The sequence below is a fragment of the Pollachius pollachius genome (genome assembly GCF_949987615.1).
Source record: "Pollachius pollachius genome assembly, chromosome: 6".
NCBI classification, from domain to species: domain Eukaryota; kingdom Metazoa; phylum Chordata; class Actinopteri; order Gadiformes; family Gadidae; genus Pollachius; species Pollachius pollachius.
In genome coordinates, this window is record NC_136939.1 from 20454111 (window position 1) to 20472309 (window position 18199).

Genomic DNA, 18199 nt, shown 5'->3' on the forward strand with positions numbered 1-18199 from the left:
GTGTGTGTATATAGATATCCTATGGGAAAGGGATGACGCAGCATAATGCAGGGTTTACCTTGCTGCTATAACAAAAGGCTGCAGCTTCTCTTCAAGAATGGGTAGCTTTTATTTCAGGTAAGTCACTCCCAGTGTCATAAGTTATTACTCCTGAAGAAATACCGAATTGCGGTCAGAGTAAACATTGGAAAGCTGACCATATAAAAAGCGTTTTGTGTGTGATTTATCGAAAGTGTCTATAGCCGCAGTGGTTAAGCATTAACAGGTTTGAAGGGAAACAATTATTTTGTTTAAATCACCCCCCTCTGAGGGCATAATGTAATATTTGTATTGGTAGGCTTAATTAAGGAATGCTTTTCAAATCAAGAGTTTTCTTTTCATAACAAGATTAAGTTGTTCATAACATGAACAACTGTCTCTGAAACACCTCAGCGATACTCAACTAAGAAATAGTTCTGGTCTGTTTAAATCCCTGTTGCAAATGTCTTCCTTTAGAAGCCATACTTCAGGCACCCATGCCTGGCATAGTACGCATCAACTGACGTTCTTAAAGTTAGCAGATGCGTTCATTAGGAAATATCCTCTTCATAGAAGTAGTTTGATGGTTATTACAGGTTTTTTTTTTAAACCTGGCATATTCCAGTTAATATCTTATCAAATGCAAGTTTAGTATTGCCTGTGAGCTATCACAAGTCCAGTACAAAGTTCTGCGGCGTACAAAACCGATATTCCGCTTTGTTCTTGACGCTGTTAATGTTTTATTTCCCTTACCTCGGTCAATTTATCTATCTTTTTGAGCGTGTCCCCATTGACCTGGCTTTTTCTTAAAGGGACAGTAACAAAGTTTAAAGTGCCAATTAAAATCAAACATACTATATCTCCTGATTCGATCTTCGACTTGCAAATCTAAAGTTAGAATTATACAAAATCATAAACGTGATACGATTAAAGTTTATTTGGCAACAATTTAGTATCAAATGTATCAGATAATAACGCCAGTCTTGATCGAACCCAGGATCGTTTGGATATGGTCCACTGGTACCTACTCACTGCCACCTCTTCAGCTCACTGCAAATGTTCAACGAGGAAAATAATGCTGTTCGATGTCGCCCTTCTAAGTGTAATAGAATAGCGTTGTTTTCAGAAAGCCTTGTTTTACTTATGTTACAGCATTTTTTAGTCAATTGAAATGAGAAGAATTTTTACTTTTTTTGGGTGAATTTTGCCCAGAGTTGATTTTATTTCAAGGTTTGTGTTTCCATCGTACCCCCCCACCAAACACAGGAAAGAATCCATAGGTCCATAAAATAAACATCCAAACTGAATTTGGAGCATAGCAAAGATATAAACCCTGTTTATAAGTAATCAGAGGCCATTTTGTTTTAGATAGATTTGTTTGTTTTGTCATTGAAAAATCTGGTCGAAAGTTGTATTTCACCGTTATTAACGTTGTATTTGTATGGCAGTGACTTATAAAAGGCAGAGTCATCCCGCTATGGAAAAATGATGCACACCCTCGGAACGTTATTGACTAAGTATTTATCAATGTGGTATCAAAATAATTAATACCTTCTTGCTTTGGTCCTGTGTTCAAACAAACGTACCTGAGGGATGACATGTATAGGTGCTTTAGTGTGCTTTAAATAAAATCCCATGAACATTTAACAATGGCTGCTATTGTTGCCTTGTGTTGAAGTTTGTGACACATGATGTAGTTTCGGTCGGGTCACGGAGTCAATACTTAACATATTCTTATCTATATGTATATATGTATATACATGTCGTCCGAAAGTAAAGGCTTCTTCTGTACCTCACTCAATCTCCCTCTTTCTCCAGAACTCTTCTCCTACCACACTCACTAACACCTTCAGAATAGGAAGAGAGTTGGCAGTCAGGTCATTTTCTAACCACAGAGCCTATCGTGAATGTTTTTTTTTATTAATAGCATGGTTGGTCTCCACGGGCATCAAATCCCTTACCCTTAATGCCATGCTCTACCAGTTGAGCATGGTATTTGTTTCTCAAAATTTCTAAGCTATAATATCAATGTCCTTTACATAGTTTGCAAATACTGTACATAGGCCTAACTTGACTCATATCTATACAAGCAATTTAAGACTAAACAGAATTTCTTAGAATTTTACATACATTTTTGCTAATTCGATTGCTTTTATTACTTTTTATTATTTACATTTGTTCACAAAAATGTATCTCTGACATACCTGATATTCCCTTTGTCACAATATAGTATTATTAATGTTATAATATTTACATGACAAAAATAAACACATACAGAATCCACTCTAAATGCTTTAAACTTAAAAAAATGGATCATCGCTATAAATAAAATAAATATCCTCTCAATAGTTACAAAGTGTTTCATACATTGTATGTCAACGCTACAATATGAGCAATTTTCTTCCGAAATATATCTATATTTTTGCTTGCACTACTTCTCTCGTCCAGCCTTCCCTCATCGTCCCGGCCCGCCTCCGTCTCCCCCTCTCAGAGGAGCACGCACCCCCCCCCTTTGGCCTCCACAAAGTTTGGGTCCAGGTCGTTGGGGAGCTTGCCGCCCGCGCCCCAGAGGTTGAGCTCCCCGAACACTCCCGTCTCGATCATCTCCTCCTGCCAGGGTATGGGGATGTTCCCGGAGGAGAAATCGTCGTAGAACTCGGTGTCCGTGGCGTCCAGCACCACCCCCTTGATGGTGCTGAAGGCGCCCACGTCGTCGATGTCTTTGGCGTACACCATCTTTGGGTCCGGGACGAAGGGCGGAGGGAGCATGCCTGGGGGAGAGAGAAACGCACATGTCGTTTGAACAACCCCCTCGGTACCGTACCACACACTGTCTCTTTCATTCTCTTCTCTTTATTTTATTCCCTTTTTCAATAAATGTTTAATAGATAATTCAAAAATAATGTTTTTTGACTTTATTATTACTATAGTTTGACCATAACATACTATTACTATTATTATTTGTATTCATTGTGGATGCAATATATATGTGTACGTCGGCAGATATTGTTCAATTTATTACATCATTGATTTTGGCCTTTGTGGATGTGTTCACATGCTTAAGGTCCACTAATGCTGAAAAAGAATCACTATCGGTGTCTAAAAGGGCTATGGATACATCCTTATCCCCATAGTCGTATTACTGCTGATGTATTATAGCGGGCTTCATGGCCTCTCACCTGCTTCCAGGCGGCCCCAGTTGAGTTCCTTGAAGAACGGTTGACTCTTGAGCTCAGCACACTCGTTGTTCTTCAAGCCCAGGCGCTTCGCTGGATCTTTCTCCATCAGGCCTTCGCAAAAAGCTTTGCAATCCGCACTGAAGGTGGGAGGGTAGGCTACTGCGTCGCTGAGGATCCTCCTAGTGACCTCTTCGTTTTCGACCTGAAGTAGACATTTGGGGAAACATGACGGCGATCGGTCAGAAGTGTTCATGTGTTTATGGATCTTTCAATGACGTGATCCACTGCTAGTGTGAGCACAGTCAGTACCTTCTCTCCTCGGGTTCTGAAGGGTCCTTTAGCTGCTATCATCTCGTACACCGTGACCCCCAGCGTGAAGTAATCCACTGAGTAGTCGTAGGCCTTCTTCTGGAGCAGCTCTGGAGCCATGAAGCCTGCGTTCAGAGCACACATTTAAATCTTTTATTATGCCCGTCTGGCTCACAATGTCAACGATGCCACCCGCAATTGATAGTGTTTCACCTTCATTTGCTATTTTTTACTATTTCAAATGGGTAGAATCTTATTTCATTGTATTCACTATCTTTCCCTAACAAATACATTGACTACAGTCCGTCTACGGCCTGCACAGCCCAGCATTTCTACGCAGCGATAAAATCGCTATTTTTAACACAAAAAACAAAACTACAATAGTATTTAGGACTGTAGGACTGCTGTGTGGACGCGAGTGGCCTTCAGAGCCACTTATCAGTCCAAGTCTGACTCGGTTTAGGGAAATGAGAGTTTCTGTATGAGAGTAGGCCTACTTCCAAATATCACAAAAAATAGGGGGTTTGAACATTGTAAAAGGTTTTGATGAAATTGCAATTCACAAGACGAAATTGCATTAATCCGAAGAGAAATCCCACAAGCGTTATTTTGGGTGATGGACCGCCATAGAATGGATCTTCACACATTGTGGAATTATACTTCAAGTGTCCTAGAGGCAGAACCTTCTCTTGGATGCAAACATCAAAATCTAGTGCTGGCCATAACGAGCTCCACACATCCACACACACCATGGCGTTGTGCTTTGAGTGCCGAAAAGCATTACCCTCCTTCGAACACCACCATCAACGTGTGTCTGTTTGTGCGTCTTTGTTGTGACGTTGTTAAGTATACTAAAAGGCACTTCTGGAGGTCACAGAAATGTTTCTACCTGCGTTCGGAGCAGTGTAGAACATTCACAAACTGGTTGGGTGAGATAAAACATGTTCATGTTTTATGTTTGGGTGAGATAAAACCCAATGTTCTGAAAGATCTGAAATATGACCATGTTTGAATCAAAATAAAACGATTTGAGTTCCACTGCATCTTTAAAAAAAACAAAAACGAAGCATTAAAATACTGAATTGAGATAAGAATACCGACCTAACAAATGAATATATGACTATATGAATATCGGGCTCAACACTAGATTTGATTGAGAGACGCTAGCGCATACCTGTCAACATTGGGATTTGACAATAAGGTATCTTTTTATTTTATTTTGTTGAAGAACCTCGTGCCGTCGATTACTTTGCTGAAGTGGCTGGATAAAGCTGAACTTCAGTTAACTTATGCAAATTAGCACGTAGTGCAGCACGCTTTCGGCCATGTGATTGGACAATTGACTCAGTGGATAGTATGTATGGAAGCATATATGTAGCAAAATTCAAATTGCAATGCAATTTGCAATTTGCAATTCAATAAGTCATTACATTATGCAATTGACAATTCATTATGCAATTTAATAATGTAATTTGTAAATACGTTATTCAAAGTGTATTTTAATATGCAAAGTGACAATGAAATCCTCAACGAAATTTGCAAAAGTTATTACAATAAAAATAGAATAACATTTTGTCAATTTTTTTGAGTTCCTTTATTCAAATTGAAAAACTATAGCTCCCCTCGATTGCAATGCACTTCGCCACGCTCCGTGTGTTGCAAAATTCAAATGACATTTCAATCCGCAAAACACTTTGCAAAATATTTTGCAAAACGCTTTGCAAAAGATTATGCAAAACGCTCTGCTAAAGATTTTGCTAAACGTTTAGCAAAACGCTTTGCAAAAGATTCGTTTTGCAAAACGTATCAGCCAATCGCGTCTGGGTGGGAACTACGTCACTTCCTCGTTAGACCAGCTGATCATTCACAACCTAGTACTTGGCACTTTATTTTCCATGCCTAGCATTGTGCCAGGTTTGACTGGGTTGATAGTAATAACATGAAAATGGCGGAAAAGACGGTCGCGGAGCTGCTGCGGCCTAGAGGAGCAGCGGGATGCAGGGTACGAAAGAGCGACCAACATGCCTGCACTGGATCGCACCGGAGGGTGCGCAAACCGGTGTTTCAGTTCGACTAGTGACCGTGTTAACTGGTGACCATCAGCCGAATGCGTCGCTTGTTGTCGTGGCTACGGCAGCTGTTGGAATAGGTCCATGGTTGGAAATCGGGAAAAGACTCGTAGCTGTCCTTGCAATGCCTCTTGATTTGTTTTCAATAAAATGTCAGAAACATACCCGTCTCATTCTAATTGGAGGAAATTTTAAGCCAAAATAAATGGAAAATGTTTTTTTATAATAAATACGGGATTCGAACTCATACCATTTATTGGGGGACTTATTTCAAGCTGAGATTCCATTACATTGTGCCGTTGAGCCAGAGAGACTTAATCAGCTGCAGTACTAAAAAGTACAACTAGACTTCCAGGAGGCAGCCAGGTCAACTTGTGACCCGACTGTCCATGTTATTATAGACCATGGTATTTGTCTCGTTTCCATAAAGAATAGGCCATTACACCAGTTATTCAAAACCTAACGTTGTGTTTCCCTCAACTGCCTACAACCCAGCCAAAAGTTGTTATTCGCTCTTTCGCTATCATTTCGGTCGCCTGATGTGGTGTAGTCTCTTGCTCTGGATCGTCTCTAAGCAAAGCAGCGAGCTCGAGAATCAATGTAAGACAAGGCAGTATCACTCGAGACACAACGTTTATTCAGATCAACAAAGCATACCTACAGATCGTCCAAGGGAGATAACGCCCCTGACTAATTATTTCAATTATTTCAGTAAAGTAGCCTATACGAGCAGAAAAGTGGCACACGCGGTTTGCACGCCCTTCTCCGGTGCGATCCGGTGCAGGCATGTTGGTCGCTGTTTCGGACCCTGCATCCCGCTGCTTATCTAGAGGTGCAGCGGCCTCCCGCAGCAGCTCCGCTCCGTCTTTTCCGCCATTTTCAACTTATTACTATATACGTCAACCCAGCCAAACCTGGCCCAATGCTAGGCATAGAAAAGAAAGTGCCAAGTGTTAGGTCGTGGATGATCAGCTGGTCTGACGAGGAAGGGACGTAGTTCCCGCCCAGACGCGATTGGCTGACGTTTTGCAAAGCGTTTTGCATTATCTTTTGCAAAACGTTTAGCAAAATCTTTTGCAAAGTGTTTTGCGGATTGAAATGTCATTTGAATTTTGCAACACACGAAGCGTGGCGAAGTGCATTGCAATCACGGGGACGCTATAGCTTTTCAATTAGAATAAAGGAACTCAAAAAAATTGACAAAATGTTATTCTATTTTTATTGTTATAACTTTTGCAAATTTTCATTGTCACTTTGCATATTAAAATACACTTTGAATAACGTATTTACAAATTACATTATTTAATTGCGTAATGAATTGTCAATTGCATTATGTAATGACTTATTGAATTGCAAATTGCAAATTGCATTGCCATTTGAATTTTGCTACATATATGCTTCCATAGGTACGCGCTGACCATACAGAGTCGTGGTGAATTTAATTTCCTGGTTTTCAGCACTTCTATCCACTCGAGTGGGGCCGGGGCATTGCCACACATTTAGAGACCACGCGTTTGGTGAGCCAGAGCCGTCACGTTAAGCCATTTTTTAATCCTCAGATGATTTTGTTCTCCCGCTTATTTTTCTTGTTTTTTGGTGGTGCCGTTTGATTGAATGATTTCTCTTCACTAGCTGTCACAGCTAGTATTCTTCCTACTGCCACATTCCCTACCGGAGGTAAATAGGCAGCAAACACATCGTTATGTCTACCGTCAACGTTAGCGCACTGCCAGCCTTTTTTTAAATTGTTATTATAAAATACTTGAGAATCCCTAAAGACGGGAGGGTTGCCCGTGCCACGTTTGGCCTAGTGGCAGAAATGATAATACCTTTTAATAGTTGCTAATGCTAAGGACAGGTCATGTTTTTTTTTATCAATCACCTGGAGTTCCTGCATATCCAGTAGTTGTATCTTTTCCTGGTGGAAGCTCCACAGCAAGACCCAAATCGGACAGTCGGACGTGACCTGTGTTGAAATGCAATGAGTTGTCAGTGAGGCAGGGGATAGACAATAGGCCTTACCTATTGGCCATCTTCGTTCCTCACGCTAGCAGATGGATGGATGGAGGGATGGAGGGATGGATGGATGGATGGATGGTTGGATAAGAACTTTATTTCATCCCATACATGGGAAATGTACTTGTTACAACAGCCCATGGAATCTAAAATATGCAATAATAAAATAAAGTGTATAAAGAATCCAACAATACATACATACATACATACATACATACATACATACATACATACATACATACATACATACATACATACATAAGATAATACAAAATAAAATAAAATGCAATATAAATATAAATAAATCACACAATGATTACAATGTCATGCCATAATGGCATAAAGTGCACACACCAATGAGCTACCCAATAAATTAGAAGAGGTGCCTCACTACAGAATCAATACTTTGTCACAAATGCACAGTGGACAGTGCACATTATCAAATACAAGTATTGCAATATTATTTAGGTGAAGAGATTTTTGGTAGCACAATATTTCATAACCGATGTGTAATAGAGTCTTATGACAGAGGGAATAAAGCTGTTTGGTCGAAGGTGGCATTTAGGTTGCAGAACTCGCTACAGTGCTACACTGGGTTTTGGTTTGAGAAGTCTAGTTATAGAGAGAGCTGTACAATGTGGTTTATCCTGCTGGATGTTGACTGAATCTCACTGGTGCGGTCCCAGACACCTCCCAGTCCCGGGACAACTGGGACCAAGAACCTTTTAAAGGAATTCTATAAGATGGAATATATGATTATTATTTCTAAACGTTATCTATATAATATGATATGTTCTTTCTAGATGGGAAATCGATGCTATTACAGTGGTATTTCAGTGGTCTTACCTGCATCATCCAGTAATAAATTCTCTGGCTTCAAGTCTCTGTAGACGATCCTATGCTGGTGAAGGTGCTCCAGCCCACAGATGACCTGGGCTGTGTAGAAGCATGCTCTTATCTCGTTAAAACCCGGATTCTTTTCATCCACATTGTACATGTGGTACCTAGAACCGATGCGGGAGCAGGTTGAACCCAATTAAGACGATGGGAGATACTGGTCGAAAATCCTGTAATTGACCGAAGTCTAAGTATGTCTGGATATTCAGGGAGAGTGACGTTTGTGTAAAGGTGATTGTCAGACTTATAGAATTACCAACCGGCTTGCCTGTGTATAAGCTGTGAGGTTGATCTATGTTAGGCTCGTTAGGGGTGTGGCTGGAAGCAGCACCAAAGAGCACACTTCAGCTAAGCAAAAGCGAAAGAACTATACTGTTGTGGAGATGTCTGAGTTTTGTTTTTTGCACAAATTACCTGAGGTCTCCTCCATTCATGATGGTCATCACAAGACAAAGCTCACTCTTCGTCTGGAAAGCGTACGCCAGTGACACGATGAAGCGACTGTGTACCTTTGCCAGAATGCGCTTCTCCACAATGGCTCCCTAAATAAAAGCATGTAAGCATGAAACCCTCTAATCTAAGTTGCATAGACATGCAAAAACATCTTCAAATGAATGTGTGTATCAGCAACATGTATACAGATTTCTGTACTGCAGGATTTCTCCAGTCAGTGCTTGTGTAGTAGAATAATGCGTCATAGCGACTCATTTTAAATGCAATAGTGCCAAGCACACTACTGGCAACCGACCATCGAGAGTCAGTGGCTCACTGGAGTGTAATCCCATGGTGCTCACCAGTGCTAATCAAGTTAGTGACAAGCATGTGGAACTTGCCCTGTGTTTGGCTCAGAGCCACTCTCACACCTTTGGGAGAGTCACAAGCCTCTTTTAATTAATGTGGGTGATGAGGGTTGAAGCCAAACTGCATCGTCATGTCAGCTATTTAAATATTTATTAGTTTCCCATTTTGATCAATGTGATCAACGTTTTTAAATTAGAGATATCTCGGGGCCGCCCCTTTCAATCTTTATAATCGCTTTAGGTGACCCCATTTGGTTATGGAGGTGTGTGCTCTGTGTGAAGAAAAACCTTTACCTGGTATCCTTTACGTTTTTTCAGCCTTTTCTTATCAAGCTTCTTGTTAGCATACATCTTTCCTGTTGCCTTTGCCTGACAGGCATGCACCTCTCCAAAACCTCCCTTACCAAGCACTCTGAAATCGTTGAACCAGTCCTCATTCACAGACTGGCTCTCCAGCCACTTGAACTGCACGAAGCGCTGGAAGAACAAGCTGTTTTTGAACCCCTCTAGGGCCTTGGCCTCCAGGTGCTTGAGCAGCAGCTGTTCGCTCTCCTTGAACAGGTCACCTCGGATGTTCTTGTAGTCTTCTTTTACTCGGGTGACGGCCTTCTCTTCCAGGAAGCTGCAGAAGGTCTTGGCCGCAGACTCGTAGTACTTGTTGACCGTCCTCTGGGCCTTCTGCAGGCGGTCCTTCTCCTGGGCTGTGTTGTAGTCTTCCATGTCTTTCCACAGCTGCGATGCGTTCTTGTGCGTCTCCTCGCTCTCCAGGTACTGCTGGAACAGCCGCTGGCCGATGGGCTGTGCCACGCACATGGAGTCGAACGAAGAGTCCACCGTGGTCTTCATCTGCTCGCAATTCCTGATGTGCGGGAGGTTGAGCTTTGCCCGCATCTTCTTGTCTCGCATGGCGGCGGCCGAAGCTCCATCGACGCTGCCGCGGGCCGACACATAGGCGTTGTTGGCCACCACCGTCTCTAAGCCACCGATGTCCATGGTTGGATTTGGGCCTTGAGATTCACGAGGTCCTGGAAGGGCAGAATCTTGGTTTCAGTACCGTGTTTAAGGACACAACACATCTGTTTTTGTTGGTCCAAGGTTATAAGTTGTGACTTTAAATGGCATTCTTTATTGTACATTTACCTTAGCTTCAAAGTGAATAGAGTGCTTGACTGATTTGAAACCTTCCGTTTCTGTAATATTTAGATAAGCAGTTGCTTGGTCAGGGTGTAAGTACTGTAAGTGATAAGGCAGTTTGAATCACTCACTTCCTGATTCCTGAATACAGGAGATTGACTTACACTAAAGGTACTTTTACTCATGAACATGTCTTGTTTTCTTTATAAGAAAATATAGTGTTATGAAGTCTTAATCTTAACCATTATTATTACAATTATTTTTTTAGCTGGATGAATGTAATTTACAAATAGATAAAAAAAATAATATGTAAAAGCACATAAATACAAGACATATATAATATATATATATATTTATATAGAAAACGCATTATTATTTATTCTGTCCAATACCTGTGATCAAAGGTACTGCATGTTGTCATATTTAATAAATTAAATAATTTTCCCAACAAAGGACTTTGAAACATTACTCGGACTAGTAGACATACTGTTATTGATTTATTTGTTTGTTATTGATTTATTAGCATGTTTTATTATTATTGGGGAATAATTAACAAAGAATGAAACCAGATTAAAAACAAAATTATACTAATAGAATCATATATAATCAATAGAAGCAATAAGCTATCATTAGAAGATTCATTATTTGACGCTTACGTACTAATGTGGGTTCAAAGTCTGATAATAAAAAAAGTTGGATGCAAAAAAGATCGCTGATAAAGCAGCAAGGTAGCCATCGCGAACATCTGTTTGCAAATGGGGGTATTGGTGCATCCTTTTTTATTTGCTGCTTTGCTACTGCATATTCATATGAACAGTGTCGCCCCATGGAGGCTTACTTACCTTTGTTTCTTTCAAGCAAGAAGTCAAATGGGAGTCAATTTAATCCAGAAGTTTAGCATCCACCATATACTTCCATCCCTTTTTGCCACGAGTAAAGGTCTCTTATCAATTACGACACAAACACATCTTGTCTGTTCTGTTGGGAGTCCTTGTGAAACTTTGTATATCAAAGACTCTTCAAAACTTCCTCTCTTGCCCCTGAAAAGGCTGTGTGCGTAAAATAAAAGTTGGGATTGGTTGGTGGGTCAGCTTAAAGTCCTGCCTGAGATTCAGTTAGCGAGCGAGGATTACAATTATCTGATGAAAGCGTCTTGTCTCAGGCTGTTAGTTTAAATGATCAGTGGGAGTGATTACTGTACAGAAGAAAATCTCTTGTACCGTACCATTTTCCATAAAGTCAGAGGTACCAAAATGTTTTTTGATACAATTTCCAAATGTACCAATACCTGGTAATGATTACAGCCGAAGTTCGGAAAGTTGATATATGGAGCAACGAGCAAGGATATATTTTGGTTGATTTGGTTCATTTTGAGATAATAGTTTATCTGAAAAGGGGATTAACTAATATAGTCTAAGAACATGTAAATCAACACTTAAAACAACGATTGACATAATTGATACTTAATAGATTAAAAAGATTCACACAAATGTGACTTCTTAACGGGCCGTGCAAAGACCTTTACAGGGGCATATGCTCAAAGTTAATAAGGGGCACATGATTGAACACTGCCATGAACAACACTGCCATGGATGTTACTGGAAATGAGACAGCTAACTGCCAATTCCTTTTGCCCAACAGAATTTAAAGCATACAGCCTTCTTGGCGTCTGGGGGCTTTCAGAGAAGCTACCATCTGACAAATGCATTGCTACTAGAATACTCCAACGCTCACATTGGCGATAATTTGAAGTAGAGGCTGACATTTTATTTACATTCACGTCATGGGGCCGTTTGAAAGGTGGAACTATGTCAGGGACCTCTGCCAGGTGCTTAGCCATAAGTCGCCATCAGCTGATTAAAGAGAGATGTTGTTAAAAACAGCCTCGGAAGCCGCTGTTCCAGCCAGACAATTACCCCTAATGAAAATCAATGCGTCCACAAGTCTGGTGACCTAGTAAGCCTATGGGAGACACTGTCACGTGTCAGCCTCTGATCTCTATCTTCCATTCTCCCGGCTCATGATCCATTATGAAATATAGTTGACTACTTCGTTTGGAAGTCTTGGAGAATTGGTTTGCTAAGTTAACACATAGTTGCAGCCATGGCCACCCTTAGTTAGGCAAACTATCTATCAGAGTCTAGTTCGCGATGGTTGGATACAATGGGGGAATCTATGTTTTCATTGAAACAATATCGTCTAACAGCGGTATGATTGTGTCATGATTATCTTGTTAAACAAATGGATTTCTTTCGGTGTAAGCAAAGCGAACATAGACTTCCGTCCTGCCACACAAAAACACTGCATTCTTAACCTCCCAAATTAGCACAAAAAAATTCGAAACTCAAAAAAAACATAAAATATCATTGAACACAACCGCTCAGATGACTACACAACACAGAGACAACGCAGAGACAATACAAACTAGTGGTTTCAGGGATAGAACGTCCATATGAATCACCATGGCAACGATAGAAATCTTTGCATTAACTAACATACTTAACATCATATACATTAAATTACTGAAGATTACGAAAAGAAAATTCACATTTTTTGCCAGAAATGTTTCTCAAAATTAACTTTGCTGCAGAATGAATGTTGAAGAATGTTGCATTTTCGACTGAGACTTAAACCAATATCGGGGTTTGGCAAGACAGAACCTTGACATACTTGACTGTTGTTGCATGATTGTTTCTTTAAACAGTCCATTAGGCCCTCCAACCTAATCTGTTGGAGGGCAGGCTGGTTTAATGGTTGAACCCAGAACCTTTGAGCTGGGAGCCGAAGAAACCTAAGGAAACCACAAACATAACCATAAAAATAATCAGACTAGAATACTATAGTAATACGATTCAAACCAAACAGCCATGGCATTTCTTATGATTTTTTTCTTTCTTTTTTTTTTGCCTTTATCTATGAAAGCCAAGTGCAACTCTAAGTAAGCAGTGTCATGATGCCTGGGTTTGTGTGGCTACAGCCCAGGAGTTTTCATGAATAGCCCCGTATCTGAAGCTGGAATCTATTCATCACAGGTTACAGGTCGCACTGCATCAACTGTATCGGAGAATTGTGTGTGCATGTTTGTGTAACATTTAATATTCTAATATAATTGTAACAAGTGCTGTTAACCATTTTCTCTTGTCTTTTAATGTTGCATGTCAATACATGAGTAAAGAGAGCAATTCTGCCTCTACTCAAAACTACTATTACAAACGAATACTAATATTTTTAACATCACAATTCATGTCACATTATTGAGGTACACATTACAATTTTTCAATGATGAAGACATGAACTTTGGATGTGAATGAGATCCGGGCTTCAGCCCTGAATGTTCTTAAATCCTAGCAACGTCCCTCTGCAGAAATGCATGCAGCATGTCTGTGGGTTTATAAGGCCTGTGGATTGCATGGATGAAATGCCACAGAGGAGTAACCAATCAGGACCATCTGTCTGAGGGATGGCCTGGCTAAGCACTGGATTACCCACTCACATGTAAGGAAGGCGGGCGTCTAATACCAATGCTGACTCCTCCAGGCAATACGACAGCCAGGGTAGAATAAAGGCTGATGTGTGGTCGTTTGTAGTAGAACTAGTCCGCTTTTTGTTATGCTATTTTGGTTATTTTGGTATTTCTTTATGCATATGCATGTTGATTATTGTTATTGTTTTTATGTTAGGTTCCACAGTTTCTGTAGATGTGGACCTTTGTCACAGTGACACAAGAGGAAACATGTTTGAAGTCACCAAGGGAAATGTACAGAGGTAGGGACTCGGTTTTCCAGGGATGTCTTGCCTCCTGGTGATCCCTGGACGACGGGATCTTCCTTGCTAATTCAGGGAGTTTTTACTTGACCGAGCGAGCGAGGGTCAGGGGGGTGCCATAATTATATGGCCTGTTAAGGCCTTTGAGACTGTACCAGTGATTAAGGGCTGCAAAAATGAAATATAATTTAATCTTGTTACCGTTCTCATCTCACAAAGGGGAATGCCTGGAATAGGGTGCTTGGAACAGGGTGCTGGGAGTGTGTGGATACTGGCCAGAGAGATAGAGGGACATCTGAGGGAGGGACATCCGTCTCCTGTACATTTCTTGGATGATATTTTGTTTAATTTCATATTCATTTTTCTGAATTCTGCCATCTTTCATCACACGTCAATCAAACTGGCTGTATTATAATTATAAAGGATATATTAACTTTAAGGGATTTTGCATTTTTTTTTGAAGGTTTTTAAAAAGGGTAAATACCTGATCACTAACAGAATCCTTAAAAAACGTAGTTCTTAATCGATCATAACAAACGCACACCAATATCTTTATTATCCCACGATACAGCATTATGTGGAAATATAGCCCAGATGTAATTACACAATCCTTGCTTTTTCATCAATAGGTTTCAAAGCAGTGGTCACCAACAATCAGGTTTAGGAATATAGAGATCTCGATCTCAAGGCTTTTCAAGTGGATCACAGACATAAGGCGTTTAGACATTACAGGAAAGGGCAAAGCAAAACTAAGCAGGACATCTACTGGACAGAGTAAGATATTACATCTGATACCTTAACACCAGACCCTCACTTGGACATCACTGGGGAAAAATAGTTTCAGGAATAAATGCTTGTTATTTAGGTATTCACAGAGTATCTGTGGATACCTATTATACTTATTATTAATTATGACTTTAATCAATTCAATAATATCAACCACATAAACCTTGATAATTTCCAGTCACCCAATCATTTCAATTAAGTTGTGTGCTCTGTTCTTGTTCTAATTGGATGTTCCATTCTGATGTAGGGGACAGGTTCACCTTTCACAAATATTGGTAGCCTATTGTACTTTATTTTTCTTTTCATCCCTTTATTGACTGATTGACCTTTGCCTTTGGCCATACAAGATTTTTTGGAAATTGTGTTTCTCCCTGATTAAGACATTTCCACATTAAGCCTATATCATTAATGCATTGGTATTCTAATAAAATAAACAATATTATGAATCAAATTTGATCATGTGCTTCATTTCCTCAATATCTATAAGGTAGATATTTGCTAAAACTTTGACTTGTAAGCCTGTATATAGGCAATAGGTAGAAAACAATAGACCTCTAATCCACAATATCATCTGTCCTGAAAAGGTCATGTGGTTGAATGTGAAAGAATTTCACACGCCTATAGCATGATATAGACGAGTGAGTTAACATCTTTTTATTTGTAATGGCTACTAGACAGTCATCTACTATTTTGCTCTACTTATTGTTAACATCAGAGGACATGCACTCACCATCAAATACTAGATATTAAATATTTATCCTGTTGCTCAAGAAAATAAAATGCATAAATAAATAAAATAATACACATACATGTATTGGCTTCAAACATGCTGTTAAAGAGTCAGTGAACCCAAACCCAATTATTATTATTTTTAAGTGGTAATTTGTCTTTTATCATCATCAACATAGTATTGTATGCCATTGTTCACTTTACAATAACAGGGTGGGGAGCATGTCAGGGCAGGGCTTGTTTTGCATGTGAAATGCCTAACTCGGACTAGGAAAGTGTCACCTCCATCTGAACCTATACTGTTAATTCATCTGATGCAAGGGAACAAAGGAACGACATTCCACGTTTGAGTGCGTGTCATGGCAGGCCTTGTTGTTTCACATTTCATGGGAAATGCATGCCTTGCCTTACACTGATGAGGAAAGGGCCATTATTCATGAAACTCCCTCTGGTGACCCAAACAAGTCCACACTATCTACTGTTAAATTAACCCAATATAAGGAAACAAAGTAAGGTTTTAAATGTAAGACTTCATGCCATGGCAGGCCTTATTTTACATTTGCTGCATGCACCCCCTGCACACACACACACACACACACACACACACACACACACACAAAACTCACTCATGTAGGTTACTAACAGGTGATATTGACATTGGTTCTTCTGGTGTGGTTAGAAAACATCTTCTGGATTTCAGAAAGGATCTCCCCAGGGTCTACATGATGTGGGAGGTCAATGCCTGTGATCCTTGGAGGCACTGGGATGTGGTGGCTTCGACACAGGAACGCGGCTGGTCATCTCCCACAGCACCAAGACCAGTAGATATCCACTTTAGTTTTGTTTTACCCTTTCTGTTATTGTCTCAGGCCTTATGTCTTTGATCCATTTGAAAAGAATCCGAGATCTCGATCTCTGTATTCCTGAACCTGATTGCTGGTGACTACTGCTTTGGAACCTATTGCTAAGAAAAGCAAGGATTGTGTAATTACACTTTGGCTATATCTCCACCTAATGCTTTATCGTGGGATAATAAAGTTCTTGGTTTGGGTTTGTTATTATCCTTTAAGAACTATGTGTTTTAAGGATATTGTGTTGAGAAGAATATCAGTTATTTACCTCTATAAAAAAAATCTACAGAGTGTAAATAGCCTGTGCTCATCTCTCCCATTCCCTTAACAAAGAATTACAGTGTGAGATAATTTTCCCCCACCGCTGCCCCTTAGTTTGGACGAGATAGTGTTGTAGAAAGTACCACACTTTTCAACTCTAACCAGGAAAGAGGGCAGGAAACAACCACATATAGTTTAAGACATACCAGTTTAACAAAGGCTCCAAGCCAGTGATCTGATCAAACAATTAATTGCTTTACCACCCGCCAACTTCCATTGTTTTCGTTATCCTGGGGTTAGAGCCATGTATCATTGTCGCCTTACTTATCGAAGTCCTCAAGTTTAAACCTACTCGTATCAGACACTGCCTGCCATGCAGGTGTCGGGTGCAAATCAAGACGCTTCACAAACTGTATGGATGCTTTGTCTACCTGAATCTCTTCGGGTTAAGACAGTAGCACCCAGATCAAGGTGACACAATTGTGTCACCTAGATTCCCAGCCCTAAATATTTGTACATACGGCACAGATCATCGGATGACCTTTTTTTTAAGCAGCAATAGTCTTTTCAGAAGTCTCTCAGTGTTATTCCACTCTTATGTAAACATATAGCATATAAATAAAGCAAGATATCCATCATAATCCTTCGACGGGTAGAGTAAAAATTGTCCCACAATAGTTGCTTCACTTTTGAGGGGTGCAACACGAGACACCAACCTTTTTTATTATTATTTTTTTAAACAAATATGGTTGTTTTTTTCGTACTTCGTACTTCCTTCACGGCAGGGGAATTTCCATCATGCCAGAGTCTGGACAAGCGTTTGTAACAAAGGGGTGCCAAAATGACGCTGATGTCGTTAATGATACAGAATGCGTGGATGATGTGTGAGTGTCTGTCTGATCATTTCTGATTGTATCGATGCGTGTTTGCTCATTCTTGTTTATGTTGTGACTAAAGGAGCAGCAGTCTACATTGCACTCCTGATCATCCCTGGAAGGAGGGATCCCCAACTCTGCGTTCTTCCTCAAGATTTTCTCCAAGAGGGCAAGACTTTTTTCTTGCCCTCTTGAGGGCCGGGGACGTGTCATAAATATGGCCTGTTAAGGCCTTAGGGGCTGTACTGGTGATTAAGAGTTATACAAATAAAACTGAATTTAATATTGAATTTAATTGAGTTGGGGGTGGGTCTGGACCTGAGGACCTAGAGGTGGAGCGCATCGACTCTGCAGCGAACAGCAGCCTATTGATGGAGGAGCGGCCGCTCGTCTCTGTTTAATAAAGGAGGGGCATATCGCTGCTCCCATTGGCCGAGCAGCAGCTAGCGTCATACAATGGACACACTCAATTGCTGCGAGCCGGAAAATCTCGACGCAAAGAGAGGTCAC

The 18199-nt window shown here is 40.3% G+C and overlaps 1 protein-coding gene across 1 annotated transcript; it reads right to left on the reverse strand.

Annotated features, from left to right (window-relative positions):
* Window positions 1-2505: 2505 nt before the first annotated feature.
* Window positions 2506-10281, reverse strand: grk1b (G protein-coupled receptor kinase 1 b; the record flags this gene model as incomplete). Its single annotated transcript, XM_079737954.1, has 7 exons — window positions 2506-2789; window positions 3198-3399; window positions 3507-3631; window positions 7458-7541; window positions 8438-8595; window positions 8903-9030; window positions 9583-10281. 7 exons carry the CDS (start codon window positions 10279-10281, stop codon window positions 2506-2508), a joined length of 1680 nt encoding a protein of 559 aa, XP_079594080.1.
* Between the last annotated feature and the right edge of the window lie 7918 nt (window positions 10282-18199).